The 25,357-nt window shown below is 40.7% G+C and overlaps 1 protein-coding gene across 4 annotated transcripts in view; it reads right to left on the bottom strand.

Annotated features, from left to right (window-relative positions):
- Positions 1 to 25,357, bottom strand: part of LOC146065159 (NACHT, LRR and PYD domains-containing protein 3-like) — an 85,031-nt gene that overhangs the window by 14,819 nt on the left and 44,855 nt on the right. For all 4 annotated transcript variants that reach the window (XM_083179025.1, XM_083179023.1, XM_083179024.1 and 1 more), the window contains 2 exons: positions 24,749 to 24,835; positions 8,668 to 8,751 (listed from right to left, as the gene is read on the bottom strand). In XM_083179025.1, the coding sequence (XP_083035151.1) occupies positions 8,668 to 8,751; positions 24,749 to 24,835 (171 nt within the window). The remainder of the gene's footprint in view (positions 1 to 8,667; positions 8,752 to 24,748; positions 24,836 to 25,357) is intronic.

The raw sequence follows: 25,357 nt of genomic DNA, 5'->3' as shown, positions 1-25,357 counted from the left end.
TATCAGCTGGAGACGATCACCCAATTTGAGGGATCATCTGGTCACCAGCCATTTTACAAGGACGAAACCAAAAACTCCGTTACTTGCAGGATCCTATCCATGTGGGGTATGTAAGGCATGCCAATACATGTTGAGAGCCAAAGAAGTCCAAGACAGATATGGCAAATGTATGAAAATTAAACAGTACATCAACTGTCGGACTAAGGGTGTAATCTATTGTATAACATGTAAATGTGGCGCACAATATGTAGGCATGACAAGTCGCATGCTGAAGCAACGCATACTGGAGCATGTCGGTGCAATCAGAAATGCGAGCATCGATATATCCAGACTAAAACAACTTACATCTGTAGCCAGACATTTTTACTACAAACATAAAGGTGACCTCAGCTTTTTCAAGGCACATGGATTGGAGGTTATCCATATGGGCATTAGAGGAGGTGACCTCACAAATGAACTTTTGAGAAAAGAAAGCTTTTGGACTTTTACTTTGAACACCTTGGTCCCCCACGGGCTAAACGAATTCATTAACTTTAATTCCTTTTTGTGATTAACATCAACAAATTAACAGGATAGCCCCCCCGAATAGGGACATAGTTATTGTAAGAGATGATGGGTAACAGAAATTCTGTTAGAATCTTAGTCCTATCTAGTACGGATAATTAATTAGATGATGGATAACAGAAACTCTAGTACGGATAATTAACTAGATGATGGATAACAGAAACTCTGTTAGAATCTTAGTCCTATCTAGAATGATTTAGTACGGACGCTTAGTGCTTCTTTGATATATCCACTTTTAGGATCATTTAGTGACCTTTGCCCACTCATATGCATATGACCAACAGTTTTTCATTTTCATTCATTTTTTCATTTTTTCATCACTCATTCTTCCCTAACAATTTATTATCCTAAATCACCTTCCTATCCACATCTTTGTTTTTCTATGAAGAATGGTCGTTTAACAATAATATATCTCTACTTAAGCTTGTTCCTATTAGCATATGCGATAAGGTATCAATCTACCCTTAAGGACACACATATGCCGATTTTCTGCTTTGGCTCTGATAATGTGGGGTTTTTTGATTTGTGTCTGAAAAACTGAGACACAAATCCTGGACATACATATGGAATAAACCATATATTCCACTGTATATCCTGCACTGATGATCTATATTATGGTTTCTTTTCCTTTCTTTTCTTTTCCTCTGAAATCCTGATAATCTCAAAAATACTCTAAATAAGTAACTAAACCCTCAAAGTCTACATTAATGTATATTGAATACTACTTATTCTTGTTACTATGCCCTGCTTCCCCCTTTTCCTGACAAAGGTATTATTTTGGACCTGTTAAGTCAAACCTTAGACGAATGCAAAGGATTAATCCTCCCAAGTGATTAAAATTAAATAAAATTAAATGGATAAAGAATTAAAATAAAATTCAACAAAATAAAACAAAAGAAACATATTCTTTTGTCTTCACCAACAATAATAAAAAACAATTAATTATTTATTACTTTTTTCCTACCTTAACAATTATTTTCCCCTTTTAAGAGATATATTTAATATCTTTACACATTTGTATTAGTCTTAACCAGTAAGTTGAATAGGAAATCAAAGAAATCTAAACGGATGTCTTCTAATGAACACGCCAATTAGTGTAATCTACTGTACTATGACTTTATATGCCATTCTTTGTTTGTCTGTCTAAACTAATTTTTAACAAACTAAAATGTTTCTCTTTTATATGATAAAACATTACACATGAATACCTGCTGTAAAAAACAAGTATTCCTTCTGGGTTAGGGCACAAATGAATTATAGCGTAATTACCCTGTAATAATGAACTAATTATCCAATTAACTATGCAGCAGTTAGGATTTAAAAACACAACAATGACTGTGGCTTAGCAGGAAGTGAGCAAGCCCCGAGGAGGGGCGAAACGCGTTTTCCTCGCCACAAGGCACCTGTACTGCACCCCTGTTAGAGCAGACCAGCTACACGCAAGCATACTGTCCAACTTTCAAGCCGCGCCGAGTGTAAACAGCTCCTGCTGCCCAGTATCCACCGTCCGGCTCCTGCACTCTGAAGCACTGAGAGCGCACATCAATACCCGATGCCTGCCGCCCGGCTCCCTGCAGCACTGGCATCTAGCTCATAGAAGCGCTGACAGCGCACACCAGTACCCTTCTTTTGCCATCCGCCTCCTGCAGTGCAAACACCTAGCACATTGAAGCGCTGACAGCGCACATCTATGCCTGATTTCTGCCGCCGAGCTCCTGCAGCACTGGCATCCAGCACATTGAAGCACTGACATCGCACTTCCATGCCTAACCTTCGCTGCCTGACTCCTGCAATATTGGCACCCAGCACTTTGAAGCGCTGACAACTTATACGGCTGCAGATATCTGGTATTTACCATTCGGCTTGCCCTGCTGGATAACCACCGGTATACTGAGAGGAGAGTTACCCTTTTGAGACACTGCGCAGAAAGATAAGATACTATCATTTAATACTAAATAATTTTGAAATGTTAAACTTTTCTTATCTGTCTTAAATCCTCTCTCACTTATATAGCCAGTCGGGGAATCACTGCACTGCCTTAGAGCAACAGTTTTTCTAGACTGTGGTGTGTAAGCAGCAGAGGGATTCTTTATTGGTCCAATCTGTACCTCTGCCTTGCTGCCAACCTCCTCCCCTCTTCTATTCACTGGGCATCCGCTGATGCAAGATGTCCACTAAAAGGGAGATGATGGAGACGAGCAGAGGCACCTTGTAAATTTCCATATTGTATTTGTATTATCAATTTACAAACACCATCAGGTGCTTTACCTCTCGCAGCAAGTACTTTATCTCTCCCTGCGTGTCTTCCATCTTCTCTCATTCACTAAACACAGTCCGGCTCTCAGTTGCACTGCTATATGCAACAACTGAATCTGTGAGACTAAGGATGTGAACAGCAGAAAGATTTATATCTATCTCTCCTGACCAATTTTCAGGTTATATAATATCTCTCCCCTGTTCTCTCATCCATCACCCGCTATTCAGAGAATAATATGATGATAGGACAGCAGAAACAGGGTGAGCACAAAGATATTTAAGCCGTCTATACTGGAATTTTCAATTTCCTTCTTTTTGGTTAAGAAAGCTGTACAATCTCAGGTGTGCTAGCACGGCAAACCTTTATATAGTTTTTCTATTGTTGCAAACCTGGAATCGATACAAATTTGCACATATAAATGTTGGTTGTAATTTTCAGAACAGAAACTGTTACTAATGTTGCGTGTAACACTGGTGTAGAGGCAATCTAGCCATTTATTATCGGATACAATATACAAGTATCTCTCTGCTTTAGTCCATCATTGTGAACAGGGGTGCAGTTATCTGCCTTTTTAGATTAATGTTGTTTTGTCTGTGTGTTTATGTATTGTATGTAAATGTGTGCATATCACTTTTTTGATGGCATATACTGTCCATGATCGCAAAATCTTCTTTCCTTTTTTTAGATAAAAATCAATTAAAAGCTAAGTTTTAAGCAAACTAATTAAACACTGAACACAGTCATTTGGACTACACATACCTTATACTACTCTTTAAGTGTGCCCCCAAAAAAAGTCTTCTTTCTCTACATGTGTTTTTCAGTTTACTTTCTGACTTAGGGGAGCACCTCCATCCTGTTATATAAGTACTGACGAGTGTCGGGCTATATAAATAAGGAATTGGATCTATACGAATTGTTCCACCTTATATCTTGACTAATTGTGGGTCTACTCTAAGGTGGTAATTCCTGTGCGGGAACTAAACAAAAAATAACCTGTGTCAATATGAATGCCTGTATTATAAATGTCATCACATATCTTCAATGGAGCCGAAGTACGAGTGTCCCATTATTTCAATGGGATACATACAGTATGTGTACCTGAATTCAAATTTCTTAAAGGCATGCAAACAGTGACCATTTAATGATGGAAATATTTGCTGCATCTTGAATTCTCACATTTGGAATAAATTTACCTGAACTTATCTAATTAATGGATGTACAATGGATGTAAAAGTGGATGTAAAAGTTATGCATGATACTCATTACTTGAGCCCAGGTTAATGTAGTTAAAATGTAAAAGTCAATGTTTCTCTCATTAAACTGGACATGTTTGTATATCTGCAAGTGGTAATGCCGAACTGCTATAATTATAACTTATATCCTAATATATATATATATATATATATATATATATATATATATATATAATATAGTTTTCACTCTTATGAACTGCAGCTATTTCTGCATACGTCTATAATAAAAATGAATTGATCCTTAAATGGGAAACCATGGTTTTCAACGTTTCTCAGTTTACTTAATTTCTTTACGCAGCTCTGGGTCAGGGTTATTTGTATATAAAAGGAGAATAACTAATGGGGCCTACACATGGGGTGATTTCACGTCATTTTCTAAAGGGCCCCTACACATGTAGGCTATACAGGCATTTTTTGAGTGATGTTACTTAATTTAACTACATCGCTCAGAAAATGCCCTTACATTGCTCTGTGTGCCATAGCGATAGCACGATGCACGGCCCTGCACGTCTCTATCTCCCGCCGATTAAGAACCAGCACACTGGATCTTAATCGGTCTGGGCCAGTGTTCTCACCGGAGAACACTGTCCCTGACAAATCGCTCAGCGCACAGTGCTGGCACCTCATTCTAAACGATCTATCATCGCTCAGAATGCTCATCGGGTCACTACGTGTGTAGGGCCCATAAGCTACCTGCTAGATCACTTTGAAAATGCCCCTACATTGCTCCATGTGTAAGGATCATAGCGACAGTGATGCGCAGCTCCGCGCGCCATTATCGGACGTGATTAATATCAGTAATGAATCAATCTAGTGACATCGCCGGTAAGTCCGACTTTTTGAACCACTGCTATAGAGCACAGGTTCTCAAACTCGGCCCTCAGGACCCCACATAGTTCATGGTTCCCAGGTCAGCCAGCAGGAGCACAGGTGCACTCGTTACTCACTCACACATTTTAAAAGATCCACAGGTGAAGCTAATTATTTCATTTGATTCTGTGAGGAGACCTGCAAAACATGCACTTTGTGGGGTCCTGAGGACCGTCTTTGAGAACCTGTGCTATGGAGTATTCTAATCAAGTGTACGAATGAGTATATGTGAAACCAATGTATTTCTGGAAATCATACAATTCAAAAACAGATAACGCATATATACTCTACCATCCTATAGATGCTGAGAAAGACACATCATACTGTAATAACAACTACAGCGCAGCAGTCCATTATTGAAGAACAAGTAACTAGTTTTAAGTGGAAATCAATTCATAAACAGAAAAAGAAAGACTTTAAAAAATGTTACAACCATTGCTTATTTTTCAAAAAGAGTATATGCAAATAGATAAATGCAAGAAAGAAAAAAAGACTTCTTTGTAAGCCAGTCAGCGGCGTAACTATAGCACCGCAGCCCCCGCCACCGCGGGGGGGGCGCTGTGCATGTGGGGGCGCCGGGGGCTGCGGTGCTATAGTTAAACCCCCTCCCAATCCCCCGCAGACTTACCTATCTCGCTGGTCCTGGCGGCTACTGTTCTTCTGCTGAGGACCACCACAAAATGGCCGCCCACATATAGCACACAGTTCTCTGAAACTGTCTGCTGTAAGGGGGCGGCCATTTTCTGGTGGTCCTCAGCAGAAGAACAGAGCCGCCGGGTCCAGCGCGATAGGTAAGGCTGTGGGGGGTTGAGGGGGGGTTTGCATGGGCGGCGGGGTAGGGGTGCTTGGCGGGGCGGCGGGGGGGGGGGCTCCCCCCCCTAACGGCGGGGGGTTGAGCCCAAAATGTAGCTACGCCACTGAAGCCAGTTGTTAGGGATGAGTCATTGTTTACTGGGAAATAGCTCGCTATTAACCCTTTGAGTGCCAACATATCTGTAAGAGATGTGCAAAATATCTGCTAACAATGCCAGCGTCGCTCACATTTGTTATATACATTTTTAAAAAATGCTGTGTAAAAACAGATTAGGGGGGAGATTCTCTAAGAATCTCCGCCCCCCCTTCGCCGCCCATCGCATTTATAATTAACGCATATGTTCTAACATATGCGATAATTATAGCAAAGGACAGCTCTTGCGTTAAGAGCTGTCCTTTGCGGTGAGAGTCGCCGGGTCCCAGCAGGTCCTGGGGGCTCCCCCCTCCCTCACACACCCGGCGCTGCTGCTGCTGCGTCAGGCTCTCCTCCTCCCTGCACCCGGAAGAGGATCAGTGCAGGGAGGAGGTCACAGGTCCGGGCAGCACAGCTCTGTGCTGCCCGGACACAGGTGAGAGGGGAGGGGGCGATGCGGGGCGGCGGGGGGTCGTTGCGGGGCGGCGGTGGGATGCGGTAGAAGTTCATTGGCTTCTATGGGGCATCGCCAGATTTTTCTGGCGATGCTCCCCGCCGCATTAAACCGGCGGGGGATGCTAAGAGCATCCCAAAATGCGGTAAAAAGCCAGATAACGGGGTTTTTACCGCATTTCTTGTTTAGAGAATCTTCCCCTAAGTGTGAAATTTAATAGGATGAGAGATTCAGAAAGTGAGAGATTTGGTAAGAAATCTCCAGTTTTTTTAAAGCAGAGATCATTTACACTGCAAAATGTAAATGATTGCCGCTTTAAAAAAACCTGGAGATTTCTTACCAAATCTCTCACTTTCTGAATCTCTCAGCCTATTAAATTTCACCCTCTATTTCCTATAAAAAGATGAACCTCATCGGTCATTATGATGAGAAAAAAGGTTTTCTTGCTAATTTTCACATCTATTTTGACAAATTCACTTGGCACTCAAAGGGTTAATACAGTAATCAGTCTATTAGAATGGAATCCAATTAGCTGCAATAACTTGTTTACAAGGGTTAGCGCAACTAGATGCAATTTTACATGACCATCACAACTGTTTGTTATTAATTTAGCTGTGCAAATTAATCCACTTTAACCCTTTGTAGGATTTAAGGTATATCTTTCTTTGCAGTGTCTGTGAAGGTGAAAAGTTTGTGAAAATCCCTATTATAAAAGGTACAAATGTGAGGACTTTGTTTGGAACCCCTGGGAAACCACCAATAATTAATTCAACAATTAGAAGTTTTTAATTAGCCTAATTTGTCCAATAATTATATGCCATTTTTGGGGTGATGCGGGCAAGCAGTGGCATAGCTACGTTTTGGGCGCCCCCCCCCCCCCCCCCCGTCGCCTCCCCGCCGAGCACCCCTACCCCGCTGCCCCGCCGAGCACCCCTGCCCCGCCGCCCATGCTAACCCCCTCCCCCACAGCCTTACCTATCGCGCTGGTCCCGGCGGTTCCGTTCTTCTGCTGAGGACCACCAGAAAATGGCCGCCCCCATACAGCAGACAGTTTCAGAGAACTGTGTGCTATATGGGGGCGGCCATTTTGTGGTGGTCCTCAGCAGAAGAACGGAGCCGCCGGGACCAGCGCGATAGGTAAGTCTGCGGGGGATTGAGGGGGGGTTTAACTATAGAACCGCAGCCCCCGGCGCCCTCACATGCACAGCGCCCCCCCGCGGTGGCAGGGGCTGCGGTGCTATAGTTACGCCCCTGCGGGCAAGTATATGGGTTGTACTGATGGAACAGGTGGAAGTTTAACAAATGTTTAAGGGAGATATTTAATGTAGAGTCACGACTGTCGGGCTGGCCCGACAGCCGTGACCCTGTCCTGTTCTCAGTCTGCTCGACAGAGATTCTGCAGGCGGGATTCAATGTCCTGTCTGCTGAGCGCCGAGAGGGAGGCGTGGCTGTGAGAAGCTTCCGGAAATAGGCGAGCTGCGGCCAGGAGCTCATCAATCCCCAGCAGTTCTCGGCAGAACGTGCCTGACTGCTTGTGAAGTTGGGCACGTTCTGCCGAGATCCCTGTTCAATGCTGTCGGGAATGGCGGCAGGAGATTGAATACCCCCTAAAACCGCACTTTACAATTACAGGAATTTGTGAGTTGGCGAGAATGAATGAGTTCTAGATATCAAGAGAACCTTTACTTTAATGCCTTGTTTATCCCGCTATAGCACTGTATACAATGGTTAAATAAATCTTCACTTTCACATCTCTAGATATCAGCATGACTACTTTTGATCCATTAATAAATCTCCTTCCCTGTGTGTAAGAGGGCATGTCTGCACATAAAGCTATAATCACGCATTGCCATGTTTTTGTTATTTCCATGTTTGCAGCAAAATAATGTAAATGCCTAGCAAAACAGTCTGCTGAATTGAATGAGCATTTTGGTGCATGCTGTCCGTAGAACCAAGCCTGCTAATAACTGCTATTATGCAAGTAGCACTCCGGAGAAAGGATTTCCGTAAGATGTTGCAAGTCTCATTCATCAATAATGTATGTATTTGTTTCACAGCAATATCTCTACTGCGCTGCTTGACTGATCTGCATAAACTCCACAGAAGGTGCGACAGGCAGCATAATCAGGGGTGGCCTGTTTGACATGCATAGGCACATTGCACGCACACGCCTATATAATACATGGGGGATGTTTTATTCATAGTACATCTTCAGTGGTGTCCAGCATCTGATTTGATTCATACTGCAGACAACAACCAGCAACTAGGCTTCTGAAAATGAAAATTACAAATAACCCTAATCAATGACTGTTTACTTACTTACCATAATCCATTCAAAGAGTTATTCTGTGGGAGACATCTAGAAAGCTCTAAAAATTCTTCATCTTTTAACTGTGACCAGCCAAGGCTATAAATATAATACATTGCATGGTTAGTGTTGTCACATTTTATATAACATCATATACAGTATGATCTGAAATACTTTCACAATTCCATTCACTCCAAACTATTATATAATGACATGAACAGATTAAGGGGGGCACGGACAACACTATTGGCTTTTTCAGGCACATCAAAGACAAGACTGAAATCTAAAACTTCAGGAAAAAACGACAAAACATGAACAAATAATGGCGACAGGACAACAGTACTACCAGACTTACAGCAGCAGTTTCTTTTTTTACAATAAAATTGCGTACATTGTGACACCAGCCGCATTCACCAGCAGCTAATGTAGTAATTACAAAAGACTTCAGGGTTCCTGAATCAGGTGAGAGTCAGCTAACAGGCCAGAGGCACAGTAGCTATAAAGGCCTAGCGGTTAAGGCCACAGCATTCTATGCACTGTGCCTGCCTAGGTTCAGACCAACTAGCAGATTAGTAACATGGCGGCTACTACCCAGTTTACAGCAGTATTTACAGTACAATGAATACAGTTTATTTGGTACTTATGTATTATCTGGGCTCCCATGTTAAATGCATCCCATTTTTTCATACCCCTACTATCCAACTACGTATGGAGTTGATTTTATATAGCGTGGCGAGCGCAGCGAGCCCCGCGAGGGGACGCGGTCTCATAAGAAAAACGGGAGCCCAGATATTACATAAGTACCGTTTATTTTTATACAATACTATGTTTACCGACCTCCTACAGTATAAATACTTCTGGGTTCCTGCATAAGGTGTGCATGCACACAATTCTATGTGCTGTGCCTAGAAGCCCAGATTCCGACAGGAGAACTATTTTTTTTTTATTCCAATGTACATTTTTTAGTTTTAATTGAAATATGTCTATATGTATTCTTTACTTTTACGCATACTGTGTTGTGCGGAAAAAAACTTCTGGTTAGTTTCCCACAGAGTGTGTTCTACTGTACATTATATGTACTTACTCTACATACTGTAGCTGTGCTCCTGCCCCCAATCATTTACATAACATAGTTTAAAGTCTTGGGGCAGGAGCACAGCTACTGTATGGAGAAACTGGCCGGGTGTTTCTTTTTCGCAACCCAAATTATGTGCATATGTGAAGAGGCAAAATTTATACCCCATTTCTTCTGTCCTAAAAATCCTGTTTTTGCACTTGAATGTAGTGTTCATTCTAGCATCCCCATCTTTGAAAACAAATGCATTTGCTGTTACCTACCTGGGGTGTCGGTGTCTGCTGTGGTGTTTCTAGCACAGGTCTGGTTTGCATATAAGTACTGATATACAGACCACACTGTGCTAGAAGCACTTCAGCAGACATCGACACTCCAGGCAAGTAAGAAGAACTGCATGGGTTTTCAAAGATGGCGAGTGCTAGAATGAACACTAGAATGTCAGTGGAAATGGTGACCAGGTATAAATCCCAGCTCTAGTGACCCGGGTTTCTTACCTAGGAATCAAGCAGCATTTATAGCTAGTTAAACCTGGGTGACAAGCCATGGAAACGGCTCTTACCTGGGTTCTTTCAACCCAGGCAGGGGAGGCTGCCATTGCGCAGGCTTCTCCCTCTGCCTGCCTGTCCGCCACTGACAGTCCACCCCAGCCAGTGCCCGCCTGCCCGTCTCTAACCATTACATTTGATACCCTAGCAACAGAACTGGGTCAAAGCCTTTTTCCAAATAATGAATTCTAACATATTCTAAAATATTGGAATCTGCCATTCTGGATTTCATCCATAATGTGTAGTTGTACATGTGTGGGAGGAAGAGAGGATGTAGATGTCTATATAATAAATAGTATATCATATATGATGTACATCAGTAGCTTATTTTTAGAAGTGAGAAAAATAAAGTGTGTGAGATTAATACATGAGGAAAATTGTTTGCAGAGGCAATTGTACAGAGTTTATATCACCATAGAAACGCATTGGTTAAAGAATGGGATAAAAATACCCTTGTAAAATATTTACTGTGTCTTGTACAATTCATTTTTCTTTAATAAAATAAACAATAAAAAATGAGCTGATAATAGCAACATGAATGTGACATGAAACAGATAACATATTATATAAGCATATTATATATTATAAATAAAGTAAGGGTAGTATGGTTAATAGGTCCATATTTAAGTCCATTTGGTACACAGGAGAAAGGCACTGCAACCATAGAAACGAATCAAATTGTTGCTCATTTTCTAAGCTGCACTACAAAAATGACGGGTTGCCATGGGCAACTGTGACAGAACTTGCTTTACAACAGTTTTTATTAATGTCCAACTCTTTAAATACAGTGCAGACAGATAAAAAAAAAAAATTTGGCCCAGTGATTTCACATCACTGGGCCAAAAAGTAATATTCATCCCAACTTCTATGTACAGATGTAGCCAAGCTCATCATTGTGGCAATCTGCCCACCCGTTCTTTTTTGGCATGCCAAATTCGCACCAGTGTCATGGAATCACCAAGCTGCGGGAGCGAAATAGACACAACCCCAGGACAAAAGGATTGCGCCAATTGCCACGGGAGTCAAACGTGGCAATCAGTGCAGCAATGATAAGCTTGGCTACATCTGTATGGTGTTGAAAGCTTAAAGCTCATCTTAATTTTCCTCTTTCACAAAAATCCCCATACATCAGACAGTTCAGTGACATTTACATTAGGCAACAAAACAGTGTCTTAGCTGGCTCATATACAGTGTATAGGGTCTATTTCTGCATGGATCATTAAATAGAGAATTGACAAATAGAACGATAATTGAACGAGTGTGTATGCATATAGGGCCTTATTCTTGTTCACTCTTAGAGGTAAATTCCTGCTCAGATGGACAAAACCATGTGCACTGCAGGGGGTCAGATATAACAGGTGCAGAAAGAATTAGATTTGGGTGAGTTATTTTGTTTCTGTGCAGGGTAAATACTGACTGCTTTATTTTTACACTGCAATATTGGTCTCACTTTGAAGAAAAACCCCACCCAAGTCTAACTCTCTCTGCACATGTTATATCTGCCGCACCTGCAGTGCACATGGTTTTGTCCATTTGAGAAGGAATTTGCCTGAACTAGAATACGGGCCATAGTATGCACATAAGTGGGGGGAATTAGACACAGAAAACATGAATTCTATTTCTATTGCAATTCTACTGGCAGGAACAAATACCCAAATCATGTGGCGCTTAATAATATAGGAAACACTAAGTAAAAACACACAATTTATTACCAAATCATATGCACATTAAATAAATATAATTCATAAACCTTACAGGGGTACTAAATTAAAACAAATAGATCAATCACAAATATTGGTTAATAATTAACCATGTAAATGTCATCATAAGTCAATATGGAACTGCTCTTAATTAATTTGGTTAGAGTTCCTTGATTGTATCCACAAGGTAAATTAATTGATGGACAGTACTAACACTGGACGCGCATATATATCCTTTGAGTGATATTAGGGTTAATACAGTACCTCATTATGGCCATGCGCCCATATGGATGAAGATATTTGAGAAAGATATTGCAGCCTCAGGGGGAAATTAAATAGGATGAGAGAATCAGAAAGTGAGAGATTTGGTAAGAAATCTCCAGTTTTTTTAAAGCAGCAATCATTTACACTGTAAAATCAGTTTAATTTTGAAGAGTAAATCATTGCCGCTTTTAAAAAAATGGAGATTTCTTACGAAATCTCTCACTTTTCCTCTTCCTCCATTTAAAATCTCATCCTATTAAATGTGTAAATAAATAGACAAATTAATAAATAGATACTCATGGAATGGGAGGTTTCCCTTGTGCTGGAGCATTATTACAGCAGAGGGGCTGTTGATATTAAGTTGCAAAACTTTTTATTACTACAGCAGACAATAAGTTGCAAAGACTCTTAACAAATTGCAACTTGCATCACACTATAAACTTATTTACTTATTTTGGCATTTAGCCCATATTGTGGATTCTAATGGCACAGAGGTGAGAGGTGTCTTAAAAAAACTGTATATACACAATAAATACTCACATATAATCATACTGCACACATAGGCGTGCGCAGCACATTTCATTAGGGCATGCAAATTTCATTAGGGGGTGTCTTACACGCCCATTGGGTTTGTCTAACACCACCAATCAGACGTGTCTACCATCAGCTATTCGCACTCGCTACAATATAAAACATCTCTCAGCCACACCATAATCTTCTGCCTAGTTCAGTTTTAATCTTCTAATTAGTCTGTGTAACAGTACATGCAAATAAAGTCATAAACATAAAAGGGAAGACAGAAAAGAACTCTCTCTTTTTTGGGGGCACAACTTGTTGATTATGTGTAGTTAGTTTAAAAATTAACTTTTATTAGATTTAGTTCAAATATGTTAGAGCCAACTAGTACCAATAGCACGCCCCTGCTCCGAAATTGGTCTAGAGCAGATGGGCTTAGTTCTAGAGATAGCAAATTAGCAAAAAATATACCTTATTACAGAGATGTCTAGTTTGCTCCTCAAACAATTTTATCTCACTTTGAATGTATCAATGGGGTAACAAGAATACGTTACAATTAGCAACAGTTAAACCAACATGTTGTACTTTTGTTGCATTATGGTTGACAATGTGATCTCCTACTGTTCTTAGAGTAGCAACAAACAGTAGGAAGAAAATGTTTGTAAGTGAGCAATTTTAGCCATGCAATTTACTAGTGGGTCTGTAATTACAATACACTTTCCTGCCAGATAATTAGATATCTTAATAAGTACGATATGCAGTGAAATTTGTAAGATATAGTGGTGTTAAAGTCGAATTGCATACACGCCATTTTAGAATAGTATGGCCGCCATTTTGGTTCGCAGAGTTGCGCAAATAAAGTATTATACACAGGTTCTGTGTAACGAAGCAAACCTTAAGCGCCGCCATACTAATGCACATAAATTCATATCCCACATTAACACGGAATACAATATAGTTAATTATAGGACTAGTGCACTACACATAGTTTGACCAACAATACGCAACTATTTCTTGTACATGTCTAGTATCGTTATATTCAGTGTCTCATGCGCAGCACTCCGGTCGTAGCGAAAACTTCGCAACGACCTATTGTCCGATAATTACGGACATAATCCATAATCCTTGTACTTTTTCTGTATGAACTGTGTAAGACAATGGATCGAGTTATAACCAGTTCTTGTTGTTGATTTAAGACCCATACGATGATGCCAACAGACAAAGGACACCGAAGTACACTCCCTCTACACCAATCCAACTTAAGTGCAGTACTTTGCTCCAATCCCTGAGGACTTGACTTTTGAACCCTTAACCAATGGAAACGGCCTTTGACCCCCCTTTGTTTGGACACTATAAAGATAGCTATCCCTGAGCTGGCTCGGTCACTTCGGCACTGTATCTCCCCCTTCATCCTGACCGGGCTAAGTTCTATTTGAACCTAGCGAGCTCGACCGGACTGCGTGGCGCATATTGATGAGACGGTAAACGGTTGCATTCCTTGTGCTTATTTATATTGATATGGCTGATTGTATTCTGTATCTGTTTTCTTTCCCCTAGTAGTGTTTCTATCATATTTAGTATTGTTAATTCAACTGTATTACGTGTTATACTGTGTTTCTCCTTTCTGGACCCCCGTGCTGTCCGCTAGGGACTAAATACACAATTTGGAGAATCTATCTCCTTAGTTTTGAGTTATATCCTTGTCTTGACTCTTTTTCGCATATAGCGATAAAGGTGTATTACGGACATTGTCCTTAAAGGTATTCGCAGTTTGGGTACTAAGTACTGCGAAAGGATACACATTTACAAGTATCGGTCTAGCGTGTACAATACACGAGAAAGGTTAGCTACGCTTTGTTCGCACGTAGCAAGGCTTAAAGGGTAAGCAGGTTACGGACAGAGTACGTAAACTGCGCACTTCACTTATCGTCCTTCTGGTTATATTTATATTGGTATTGATAGTGGGCAAAGTCATAAAGCCATAAAGTCATAAACATATATGGATGACGCAGGTATGTAGTGATATGACAATGGTCTATTACAATTAACAATGCAAAAAACACATATTTGATTGATGGGCACTTGTTTTGATGGAATACCAGTTCTAAAAAGCAAAAGTATATAAGGGTGGGCACAGCATTAGGGGGTGCCTGTGCACCCCTAACACTCTATGTGTGCACGCCTATGACTGCACAGCATATATCTCTTTACTTATCACAAAATATCTCCCATTTTGAAAACTCCGCTCTGCACAAGATCTGCGTCTCTCTTCTGCACGGATCACCAGCTCCCATTCATCAATACAGGACTTTCATCGGGCTGCCCCCACCCTATGGAATGCCCTTCCACGCACAATAAGACTCTCCACTAGCCTCCAAACTTTCAAGCGTTCCCTGAAAACTCACCCCTTCAGGAAAGCCTATCATATTTAAGTACCACACGCATAACCCTCGGAGGCACTTATTCATTATATAACTTCTCTTCTGGACTTGTAACTTGGTGGGACTGCTATGCTATTACTGGTGCCTGTCCTTGTGTTTCCCTCCTATGACCCTATAGATTGTAAGCTTGCAGCAGGGCCCTCCTACCTCCAAGTCTGTCTGTTGTTACCCAGTTTGTTTTATCACCATCTACAATTGTAAAGCGCAGCGCTATATAAGAAACTGTAAATAAATAAATAATAAATGAATATTATATATATATATATATATATATATATATATATATATTCACAAGGGATGGGGAGGTTGTGACCTTCTCCTGCGCTTCTTGGATAGCAGCACTACTCTAGGGCCCCGCTGTTAATAGAGGTCCAATGAGAAAATGGATAGAGAGAAAAGTGTAGAGGTGCGCTATACTGTATTTTACCAGAATACACTTGTTAAAAGATATATATAATGTATTTATTCCAAACAATAATAAAAAATATACATAAAATACATTTGATTAAAAAAGTATACAGAAGTCTTCCAATAGATGGTTTTCATATAGGAGTATTTGATCCCTGATTAGAACGTAGATGCATATAGGTCTAGACAAAAACCCTACGCGTTTCATCCCTTAGGGACTTCCTCTGGGGTAACACACCAGGATCAATTTATAACTGTTTTCAGATGAGAAAATATGATGCGTAGAACACTCAAAGGTGTATTTATGAAGGTATAGCCTGAAGTTATTATTCATATATCGCCGTAAAGCTTCATTTCCGGTTAAAAAGGCAGGAATAGCAAACATAATCAAACAACTCTCCAGTTGGTATCTTCCCAGGTTCTGCAGTATTTCTGTGTCTGTAAATTTATTAATAAATTGTGTGTTATTACTTATTGTTTCCTATATTATTATTTGTATTAAGATTTTGGGAGGTTGGTAACCCTTCCTCATGGTGGCTACTGATATACAGTATAGCACATAATTGTTTGCCCTAGCGCTCTAGACAAATCTTTTTTATTAATGACAGGAAGTTGGCTTTCACGGGTGGTAATTTGCCATTTTCTTGGTGTGTCAGAAACAACGCAGGCATGATCAGTAGTCATTTTTGAGGAGTGTCTGTGACATCTCCGATGACCACTTCCACCCTGTCTTAGTCACAGATCAGTGGAAGCCTCAGACTTATGCTGTGTACACACAGTGCGATTTTGACTTGCTATTTTGATTATTTTGATTATATAGTCAAAATCGCATAGCAAATAGTCAAAATCACACCGAGTTTAGCCGTACTTGATCGCGTCTCGATCCCAATGGGTGGCCTTGTGGAATCGGAATTTAAAGTAGAAATAGACTGTGTAGCAAGTATTCTTCTACTACCCTGCCGGCTGCCGATATCAAATCGAGATTGGTGGTCGCTGGATCGGCACCATGTGTACACTCTATACTCACATTTGCACAGACAGCAAAATCTTAAATAATTCAAGAACTGAGTAATGGATTTTTGAGTGGATACCAATTAGCCATCCATTCACAATTCTCATGCAACTTTGCAAATGGCGTTTTCACTTTGTCTGAGCAGCTGCTTACTTCTTGCAGTTCATAGCGAATTCTCACATTAGCAATCCGTGATGAATTAAGCCCTATAGCTAAAGGTGGTATAAATGATCAGAAGTACCTTGAGTCTTATTGGAGAAAGAGCACTAAATAAAATTATTATTATTATTATTATTATTATTACTTCATTTGTATTACCATAAGTCTATAGCAAAAGATCCTTGTTTAATTTTTAACCCTTTCAGTGTTAACATCTTTTAGAGATGCACAAAATAATCACTATACATGCCAACAACTCTGTGAGAGATGTGCAAATATTGGCTAAAAATACCATCATCACTCACATGTATTAAGAACTGTCAAGACAATATTGTCTCTTCTGCAGGGGTTAAAGTGGGACGGAACGCGGCGGAAGTTCCAATCTGGATGCGGAATGGTTCCGCCACCGCCGGCCCACCCTGCCCCGGGATTGGCATCCCTAGCCGGAAGTGAGACGGCTAGAGAGATGCTCGGCGGGAAGCAGCCAAGCAGGGTACAGCAGTGAGGCGATCCAGATGCAGGAGTGTTAGGCCGGGATATTCCTCTGACAATGTTTATTGGGTGTAATCCTAGTGTAGTGTGCAATTTTTTAGAGATTTGTTTTTTTGATTCTATTGTTAATTTTTAATAGAAAATGTGCCCTCCCAATTGAAAAAAGATCCCTGCCCGGTGGTCAGCGCCCTGCCTGGTGGTCAGTACCCTGCGCCAAAAAAATCCTAGAGTGAACACTGGGGGGGTATTCTGGCTGATTCCCAAGGCTGCGAAACCCCGCCTTGTGGCCTGGCCGCCACCCATTCACAGTAACACCCATCTGCAGCCTAGTGGGATCCACCTACATCGGTGACCATCCGGTGATGTCAGCTGGCTGCCCCCCACACTCGTGTTATCCAGGCATTGGCATGAGAACGTCCAAGAAACGCTGGGCATTCCCATATGCAAATGGTCCGGCCCGCTGCCCGCCACCTGCACACTTGGGTGCATGCGCCCCGTGAACACACTATTCATCATGGCCGCACAAACCCGACATATGCACATGCGCAGAAATTACCCTGCGCATACGCCCACCATCGGAACCCCTGAGAATATACTGGTCAGTAGGACCCAGTGGTTACGAAGTCGTGTGCCTGGGCACCCTGGTGTGCCTTGAGACTCTTACAGGTTGGTGGTCAAGGACCAAATCAAATTATTTATGGTCAAAGTGAACGGCTGCCAATCATAAAACATGTAGACAATCAGAAGCACACATAACTGACCCTGACTTAAATTTATTGAGGATTTTTTTTAAATTGTTTAATTATTTTTAGGGTTCCGAGAAAACAATGCTGATACTCTAGGGCAGGCATTCCCAACCAAGGTCCTCAAGGCACACGAACAGTGCAGGTTTTAGTGATATCCAGACTTCAGCACAGGTGGTTGAATCAAATTAGCTCAGTTACTAATTATGTCACCTGTGCTGAAGCCTGGATATCACTAAAACCTGCACTGTTAGTGTGCCTTGAGGACCGTGGTTGGGAATGCCTGCTCTAGGGTGCAGTGATTCAACAACGTTTGGAGTCTACTGCTCTTACCTGTTTCAGAGATGAATACCTTTTGAATAGGAAGGTTGCCATACATTTTTATGCACAGAGAAAAGTATATCCTGCATGCGTTTTTCAGAGGAGTCGCTTACTGGTTTAGCTCTGCAGGAAAACAGCACATATTTTGACAACTCCTATGTATGTATGTATGTATGTATGTATGTATTGAAAATGTTCAGAATTGTATGGACATTGCTTCTACAGCAGCCCTTATGCTGAACTGATCAAGAGTGCTTTTATATACTGTATAATGGTCTTAATGGAATTAATATGTGGAGAAAAAATACACAACCTAATAGAGAGGACTCCTTGCAGCAAGCAGGCTTCAACGATGTCGATATGAAAAAAGTAGATCTACGAACGTGGTGGCAACAGTACAGCAGATTTACCATTTTGTCAGCTTCTGCATAGCCTCACAACTGTCCCAATTATCAGTGAGACATTGTAATAATTATGTCCCATGATAGTTAGAATGCTAGCAGGTGGGCCCCACTCAGTGTTTGGGTGCACAGTGTTGGGAGGAGAAAGGTTTGGACAGCCGAGCACTTCAGAAGCGCTTAATGTGATCATCACTGTGAGTAGCATTGGATTTGTCAGGATTCGTAAAATGCGAATAGTAGGTGGTATGGGAATGATTTACTCACCATATGCTTGGCCCCACTCTGCCACATGCTCCTTGCTAAGCTGACAGTTACATATGCCATACAGTTCCCCATGCACAGATCATGTACAGAGTCAGACAATAGAATACTTTGGGCCTTATTTTGGTTCATTCTTTCTGACAAAATACTTCTTAGATGGACAAAACCATGTGCACTGCAGGGGGGCAGATGTAACATGTGCAGAGAGAATTAGATTTGGGTGAGTAATTTTGTTTCTGTGCAGGGAAAATACTGGCTGCTTTATTTTTACACTTCAATATAGATCTCACTTTGAAGTAAAACCCCACCCAAATCTAACTCTCTCTGCACATTTTGCATATGCTCCCCTGCAGTGCACATGGTTTTGTCCATCTAAGAAGGATTTTGTCAGAAAGAGTGAACCAAAATAAGGCCCTTTATTAGTGACATCTTGCATTTCTACAGCTCCACATTCCAAACCCTAGTGACTGCACACACTAAAAATACTGTATGTACAAAAATGATCAAAGTTAATCTATTCTGTGAATGTTTAACAGAGAAGGGGACTATGACTATTGTTGGTAATGAAGTACGTTGAAAGAACTTAGAAGAACGGATTAAATTATTGGCACCTTGAAATGTAAGGGGTAATTGGGAAATAGAAAATAATGAAAAATAAGCAAATAATATAAATAAAACAAAAATTGCAAGTTAATTCAGTTCAATGGTTATCTATTTCTGCATACTCATGCAATTGGGAAATAAATGCATTATGTACAGGGATTGGGCGCCACCCAGTGGAACATAAACATAACACTTTGACAACAGTAAAAACAGTGCTCCAAAGATCCCCAATTTATTTCCAAATGTTGGCCTGACCTATGTGACATCCTAAACACTTTAAGTACGTATCTATATTTAAAAGCAATTTTATTTGGAAAGGCAGGTGCTGTCTCCTTAGGGTGCCTGGTGGCAGGGGCAGGATTTTAAATGGGTAGAAATGGGATTTTGGAGCATAAATATGAGGAAATGATACAGTGTGTTAAGCTCTATGTAACATTTGCATTTAGCATACAATATGAGCAGCACGGATGGTGAAATAAATGGTTAGCATTACTGACACACAGCACTGTGAGGAGTTTGTAGATGCTCCCCGTGCTGGCGTGGGCTTATTCTGGCTATTCCGGTTTTCCTCCCCTCCAAAAAAATATACTGTTACAGTAGGTCAATGCATAAGTGTGTGCATGTACAGTACACGCCTCCTTTTTTACCCTACATGAAATCACTTGAGCGTGCATATATATTCACAGCAATTACAGCACACTAATGCAATGAAATGCAGTGTGCGTATGCACCATGCATTCCTATTGAAGGAAGTGTGTATACCGGTGCCCGCACACACCTATGGGCACTCCATTCATGACAAACGAGATGCTTATTTTGTAAACAGCATGCATCATCACTGGCCTTCCAGTACAATGTATTTTGTAAGCAGAAGCTAGAACATTATTTGTTTGTTCCGTCATCCCTACATTAAGGGGCGTATTCAATGCCAGGTCACGACTGTCGATCCGCCCTGACAGCCGAGACCCTGGCCAGTTTTTGTTTTGCTCTACAGCATATCGCCAGGCAGGATTCGATGTCCTGCTTGGCGCTCAGCAAAAAGGGGGCATGTCCGTGCAAATGGCCATGCATTGACGATATTCGGCTGCTATCACGACAATTCACGGCCGTTATCGACAAAACAGGCCCGATAGCGTTTAAAGTCGGGCCCGTTCTGTTAATCTGCCTCTTCAATGCTGTTGGGCAAGAGAGCATTGAATAGGCGCCCGCCACTATTTCCCCCATCAGAAATAGCGGTGGGGATTGAATACCACCTAAGTGTATTTAATACATTATTGGTATAATTCCATTAATTTTCAGAAACCGTACATAAATATGAACAATACTCTGAAGGTGCTCCAAGAACAGTTAATCCCGGGCACTCAAGGTCAAAAAGGAAAAGAAAGATTACAATAAAGGAAATTTACTTAAAACCTCAAAAGTTTGGGATCACTTTGAAATTTCATTATTTTTTAAAGAAAATCAGTTTTTTTTTTAATGAAGATTTCATAAAATTAATCAGAAATATAAAAGCAGCAAACATCTGGTTTCTAAAGGAATATCTACATATGTGTATAGAGGCCCATTTCCGGCAACCATCACTCCAATATTCGAATGGTGCATTGTGTTTGCTAATCACGATAGACTAATGGTTGATTAGAAAACCCTTGAAAACACTTGTACAATTATGATACCACAGCTGAAAATGGGTTTGCTTGCTAGAGAAGCTATAAACATGGCCTTCCTTTGAGCTAGTTGAGTATCTTGAGCATCACATTTGTGGGTGTGATTCTACTCTCAAAATGGCCAGAATAGAGACCTTTTATGTGAAACTTGACAGTATATTCTTGTTCTTTGAAATGAAAGCTATTCCATGCGAGAAATTGCCAAGAAACTGAACATTTCCTACAATGGTGTGTACTACTCCCTTCATAGTACAGCAAAAACAGGCTCCAACCAGAGTAGAAAGAGAAGTGCAAGGAAAAACATGCACAAGGCAAGTGAGCAGCACCTTGTGCATGTTTTTCCTTGCTTTTCTCTAGTGGGGACTGACTACCCCCAAACTTTAGCAGCCGCTTTACTAGAATCACAGCTACTGTCAAAGCGCCTGATTATTCCTTGTGAATATTCCTTTTATAGAAAGAGAAGTGGGAGGCCTCAGTGCACAACTAAGCAAGTAGACAAGTACATTAGAGTCTCTAGTTTGAGAAATAGACGACTCACATGTCCTCAACTGGTAGCTTCATTAAATGTTACCCGCAAAATTTTAGTGTCAACATTCTAGGCAGAGTGGCAAAGAAAAAGCCGTATTTGAGACTGTCCAATAAAAGGAAAATATTAATACCCCTTTTAAACTAGCCTAAATAACCTGGGTTTTTGCACGTGAGCGTACAAAACCCGAGATTGCAGGCAGGTGGAAACGCTCCAAGTTGAAAATGACCCAGGTTGTGAGACCAGGCATTTCAATCCGGCTAACAAGGGTTCAGCAAACCAAAGTAGTCCTGTGCTAAATAGTTACAGTGTACAAATGGCTGGAATGCAACTGCTACAATGAATCACAGACTATTTTTGTATAACACATAAAGTTTTAATACAACATATATAAACCATATATTAAAACATCAATATCATGATAGGCGGCCATCTATATTATATCATAAAACATACATTTATTTGAAGCAGGTGCATTCCAGCCATTTCTACACTGTAACTATTTAGCACAGGGCCACTTTGGTTTTCTTTATTTCTGGTTCCAGAGTCTCTTGCCCATTGGGCAAGAGTAATCTGGGTTGAACATGCCCACACTGACATGTTTGGATCCTTGTAGCTATTTTGTCATATACAAAACTTATATACCAATTTTTCATAGTTTCTCAGATTTACTTTTTTTTAGCACCTAATTGTTTTAGATAATAGTGAACATGGGTTCAATCCTAGTCGCTGTGTGCAGTGTAAATGGGTAAGCCAGGTCAATGTGCAGTTTAAATGGGTAACCCGGGTCAATGTGATGGCTTAGGACCCGCCCCTGATGACGTCACCTGCCCAGCATTATGCTGGGTGGGGGGACGCTAGTGGAAAAACGTTTACAAGCTGGTCGCACCTGGGTTGGAGCCAGTTACAAAAGCCCAGGTGTGACCCGGCTTGTAGTGAAAAGGGGTATTTTATGGACAAATAAATACAGACATTGGACAGAGGAAGATTGGACGAAGTGTTATAGACAGATGAATCGAAGTTTGAAGTGTTTGGATCACAAAGAACAACATTTGTGAGATGCAGAACAAATGAAAAGATGCTGCAAGAGTGCTTGACGCCATCTGTCAAGCATGGTGGAGGTAATGTTAGGGTTTGGGGCTGCTTTTGTGCTGGTAAAGTGGGAGATTTGTACAAATTAAAAGGGATTCTGAATAAGGAAGGCTATCACTCCATTTTGCAACATCAACTTATACCCAGTGCTTGATTGGAGCCAATTTCCTCCTCCAACAGGACAATGATTCAAATCACACCTCCAAATTATGCAAGAACTAATTAGGGAAGAAGCAGGCAGCTGGTATTCTGTCTGTAATGGAGTGCGCAGCGCAGTCACCAGATCTCAACCCCATTGAGCTGTTGTGGGAGCAGCTTGACCGTATGGTACGCAAGAAGTGCCCATGAAGCCACTCCAACTTGTGGGAGGTGCCTAAGGAAGCGTGGGGTGAAATTTCTTCAGATTACCTCATTTTTTTCAAATAAAAAAAAAATATTTCTAACCTTGCCAATGTCATTACTATCTGTTCAATTAATTTTGCAACCCATTTAATAAATAAAAGGGAGTTTTCATGTAAAACACAAAATTGTCTGGGTGACCCCAAACTTTTTTAACGGTAGTGTATAACTTTATTGGCATTCATTAAAATGCAAAATACTCATGATATAAAACAAAACAGCGATATTTAAATGCTCAAAAGCGTAAAATTTATAAATAAATCAAAATAATAAACTAAATTTTAAAGCGCATAAATCAGTGGTGTACAGTATACAATGGCAATCCACTAAAAAATATTAATATTTATAAAATATACAGTGGGGTAAATGTAATTGCCAGCGAACTGCAGGCATCTATAGGTTTCTGACAAACCTGCCCAATGTTTTAAAGCAACATTCATTTAAAAAGGCAATACCAACTTGGCTTGAATGCTACTTCACAGGCTATTACATTTACAATATATTGGGCTGGATTCAGATGTGGTTGGAGTTGCTATTGCTGCTGCTTGTAAGTAAGTAATGATCAAACTCACGTCCTAGGATGCAGTATCAGATCACTTGCAATACCATTGAGTCACACAAGCCAACAAACATCCTTGTCTCTTCACTCCCCTTTAACAGAGACGACACCTTCTCACCGCCAAACTGCAGCAGTCAATCACTGTCCAATGTGGCAGATCCAGGGCATGCACAAACTTCTGACGGTGGGAGGACTGTGCATGGATCAGTAGTGCACTTTCCTGCATCAACACATGCAGTGCCCCTAGGCCACAGCCTGAGTAACAGTCTCCAGCTACTTGGGTGTGAGTACGCACAGCATTTCTAAAATGACGTCTTGTCATCCCATTTTCTGGGAGTGCTGAGGCCTGTGTCTAAAAATGTACCAAGCAGTATTTTAGCATGTAATGATGCTTAAAGTGGGTGTCCCAGTCCTCGCACATTCATGCGCCTGGATGTACACCAGTAAAAAGACGCCAGCATTGAGCAATGCAACACGTTAGTATACTCAACTATAACCACCCACTGGACTGCAAATCTATACCTGAGGAGCTAAAACAAGGTCCTGGAATTAGCATAGCAAACCATCCTGCTGTGAACTAGATCATCTGCATGGGACTGTATCATTGGCTCACACCGTAATGTCCAGCTTATACAGAATAAAAGATCATTACTCTAGCGGTGGCCATCTATGTTCTACCAAAGAAAATTGGATTAACAATCGGATAAAACTTTGACCAATTCCATCAACCTCTGCGCATAATGTATTTTATATATTAAAGATGGTCATATTTATATCCAAGTGATAGGTGTTTGGTTATAAACTGTAATTATATTGTGCATAGAGCAAAACTTCTAATTGTTGTGTTTTTTTCAGCGTAAAACATACCATAGGCATACTGTAAATGAGGAGTAGTGGGAAAAACAATAAACCTACCCCAAGTTACACATCTTGCATTCTTGGGACATCAGTACATTGCTGAGTATTTTTATTGCTTCTATATCCAGGTTATTTTCTCCAAGCCTAAAATATAAAAATGATAATAAAAACATTTATATCTGAAGTTAATTTTTGCACTTAATGGTTTACTTTGTGCAGTTTCAATTGATCACCCCCTGTAAAATCCTTTTTACGTACTCCACTTTGACCATACTGTCTAGAATTCCAGTACGTGTTAAAAGCACATAAAAGGCCTCATTTATGTTTGCAAGTATAGCAAAGCAAGCAGTGAAAAACAAATAATGTTGTGCAGTATTTGTGGGCTACATGCAAAAGTAGAAAGTATTTATCCTGCACGAAAAATAAAATGTATTTGCTCCACTTGCATGGCAACATGGTTTGCTACAAACACAAAATTACCTGCTTTCTTTGCTTTACAAAACTTAACTTAGGCCCAGAACACAGTGAGCAGATACAATAGCCAGGAGAAACACTACCTTTAACATGAAGGAACACAACAGAGTCAAAGTGCTGTTCACTATCCAAAAGAGCTCTCAGAGAAAAAAGGAGGTCCGTAAAGAGGTTGAATACTTCCTGCAAGAAAGT

Source organism: Crinia signifera, chromosome 1 (genome assembly GCF_055691185.1).
Source record: "Crinia signifera chromosome 1, ASM5569118v1, whole genome shotgun sequence".
Classification (NCBI taxonomy): domain Eukaryota; kingdom Metazoa; phylum Chordata; class Amphibia; order Anura; family Myobatrachidae; genus Crinia; species Crinia signifera.
Note: the sequence above shows the minus strand (reverse complement) of the source record. Positions and strands in the feature narration are given on the sequence as shown.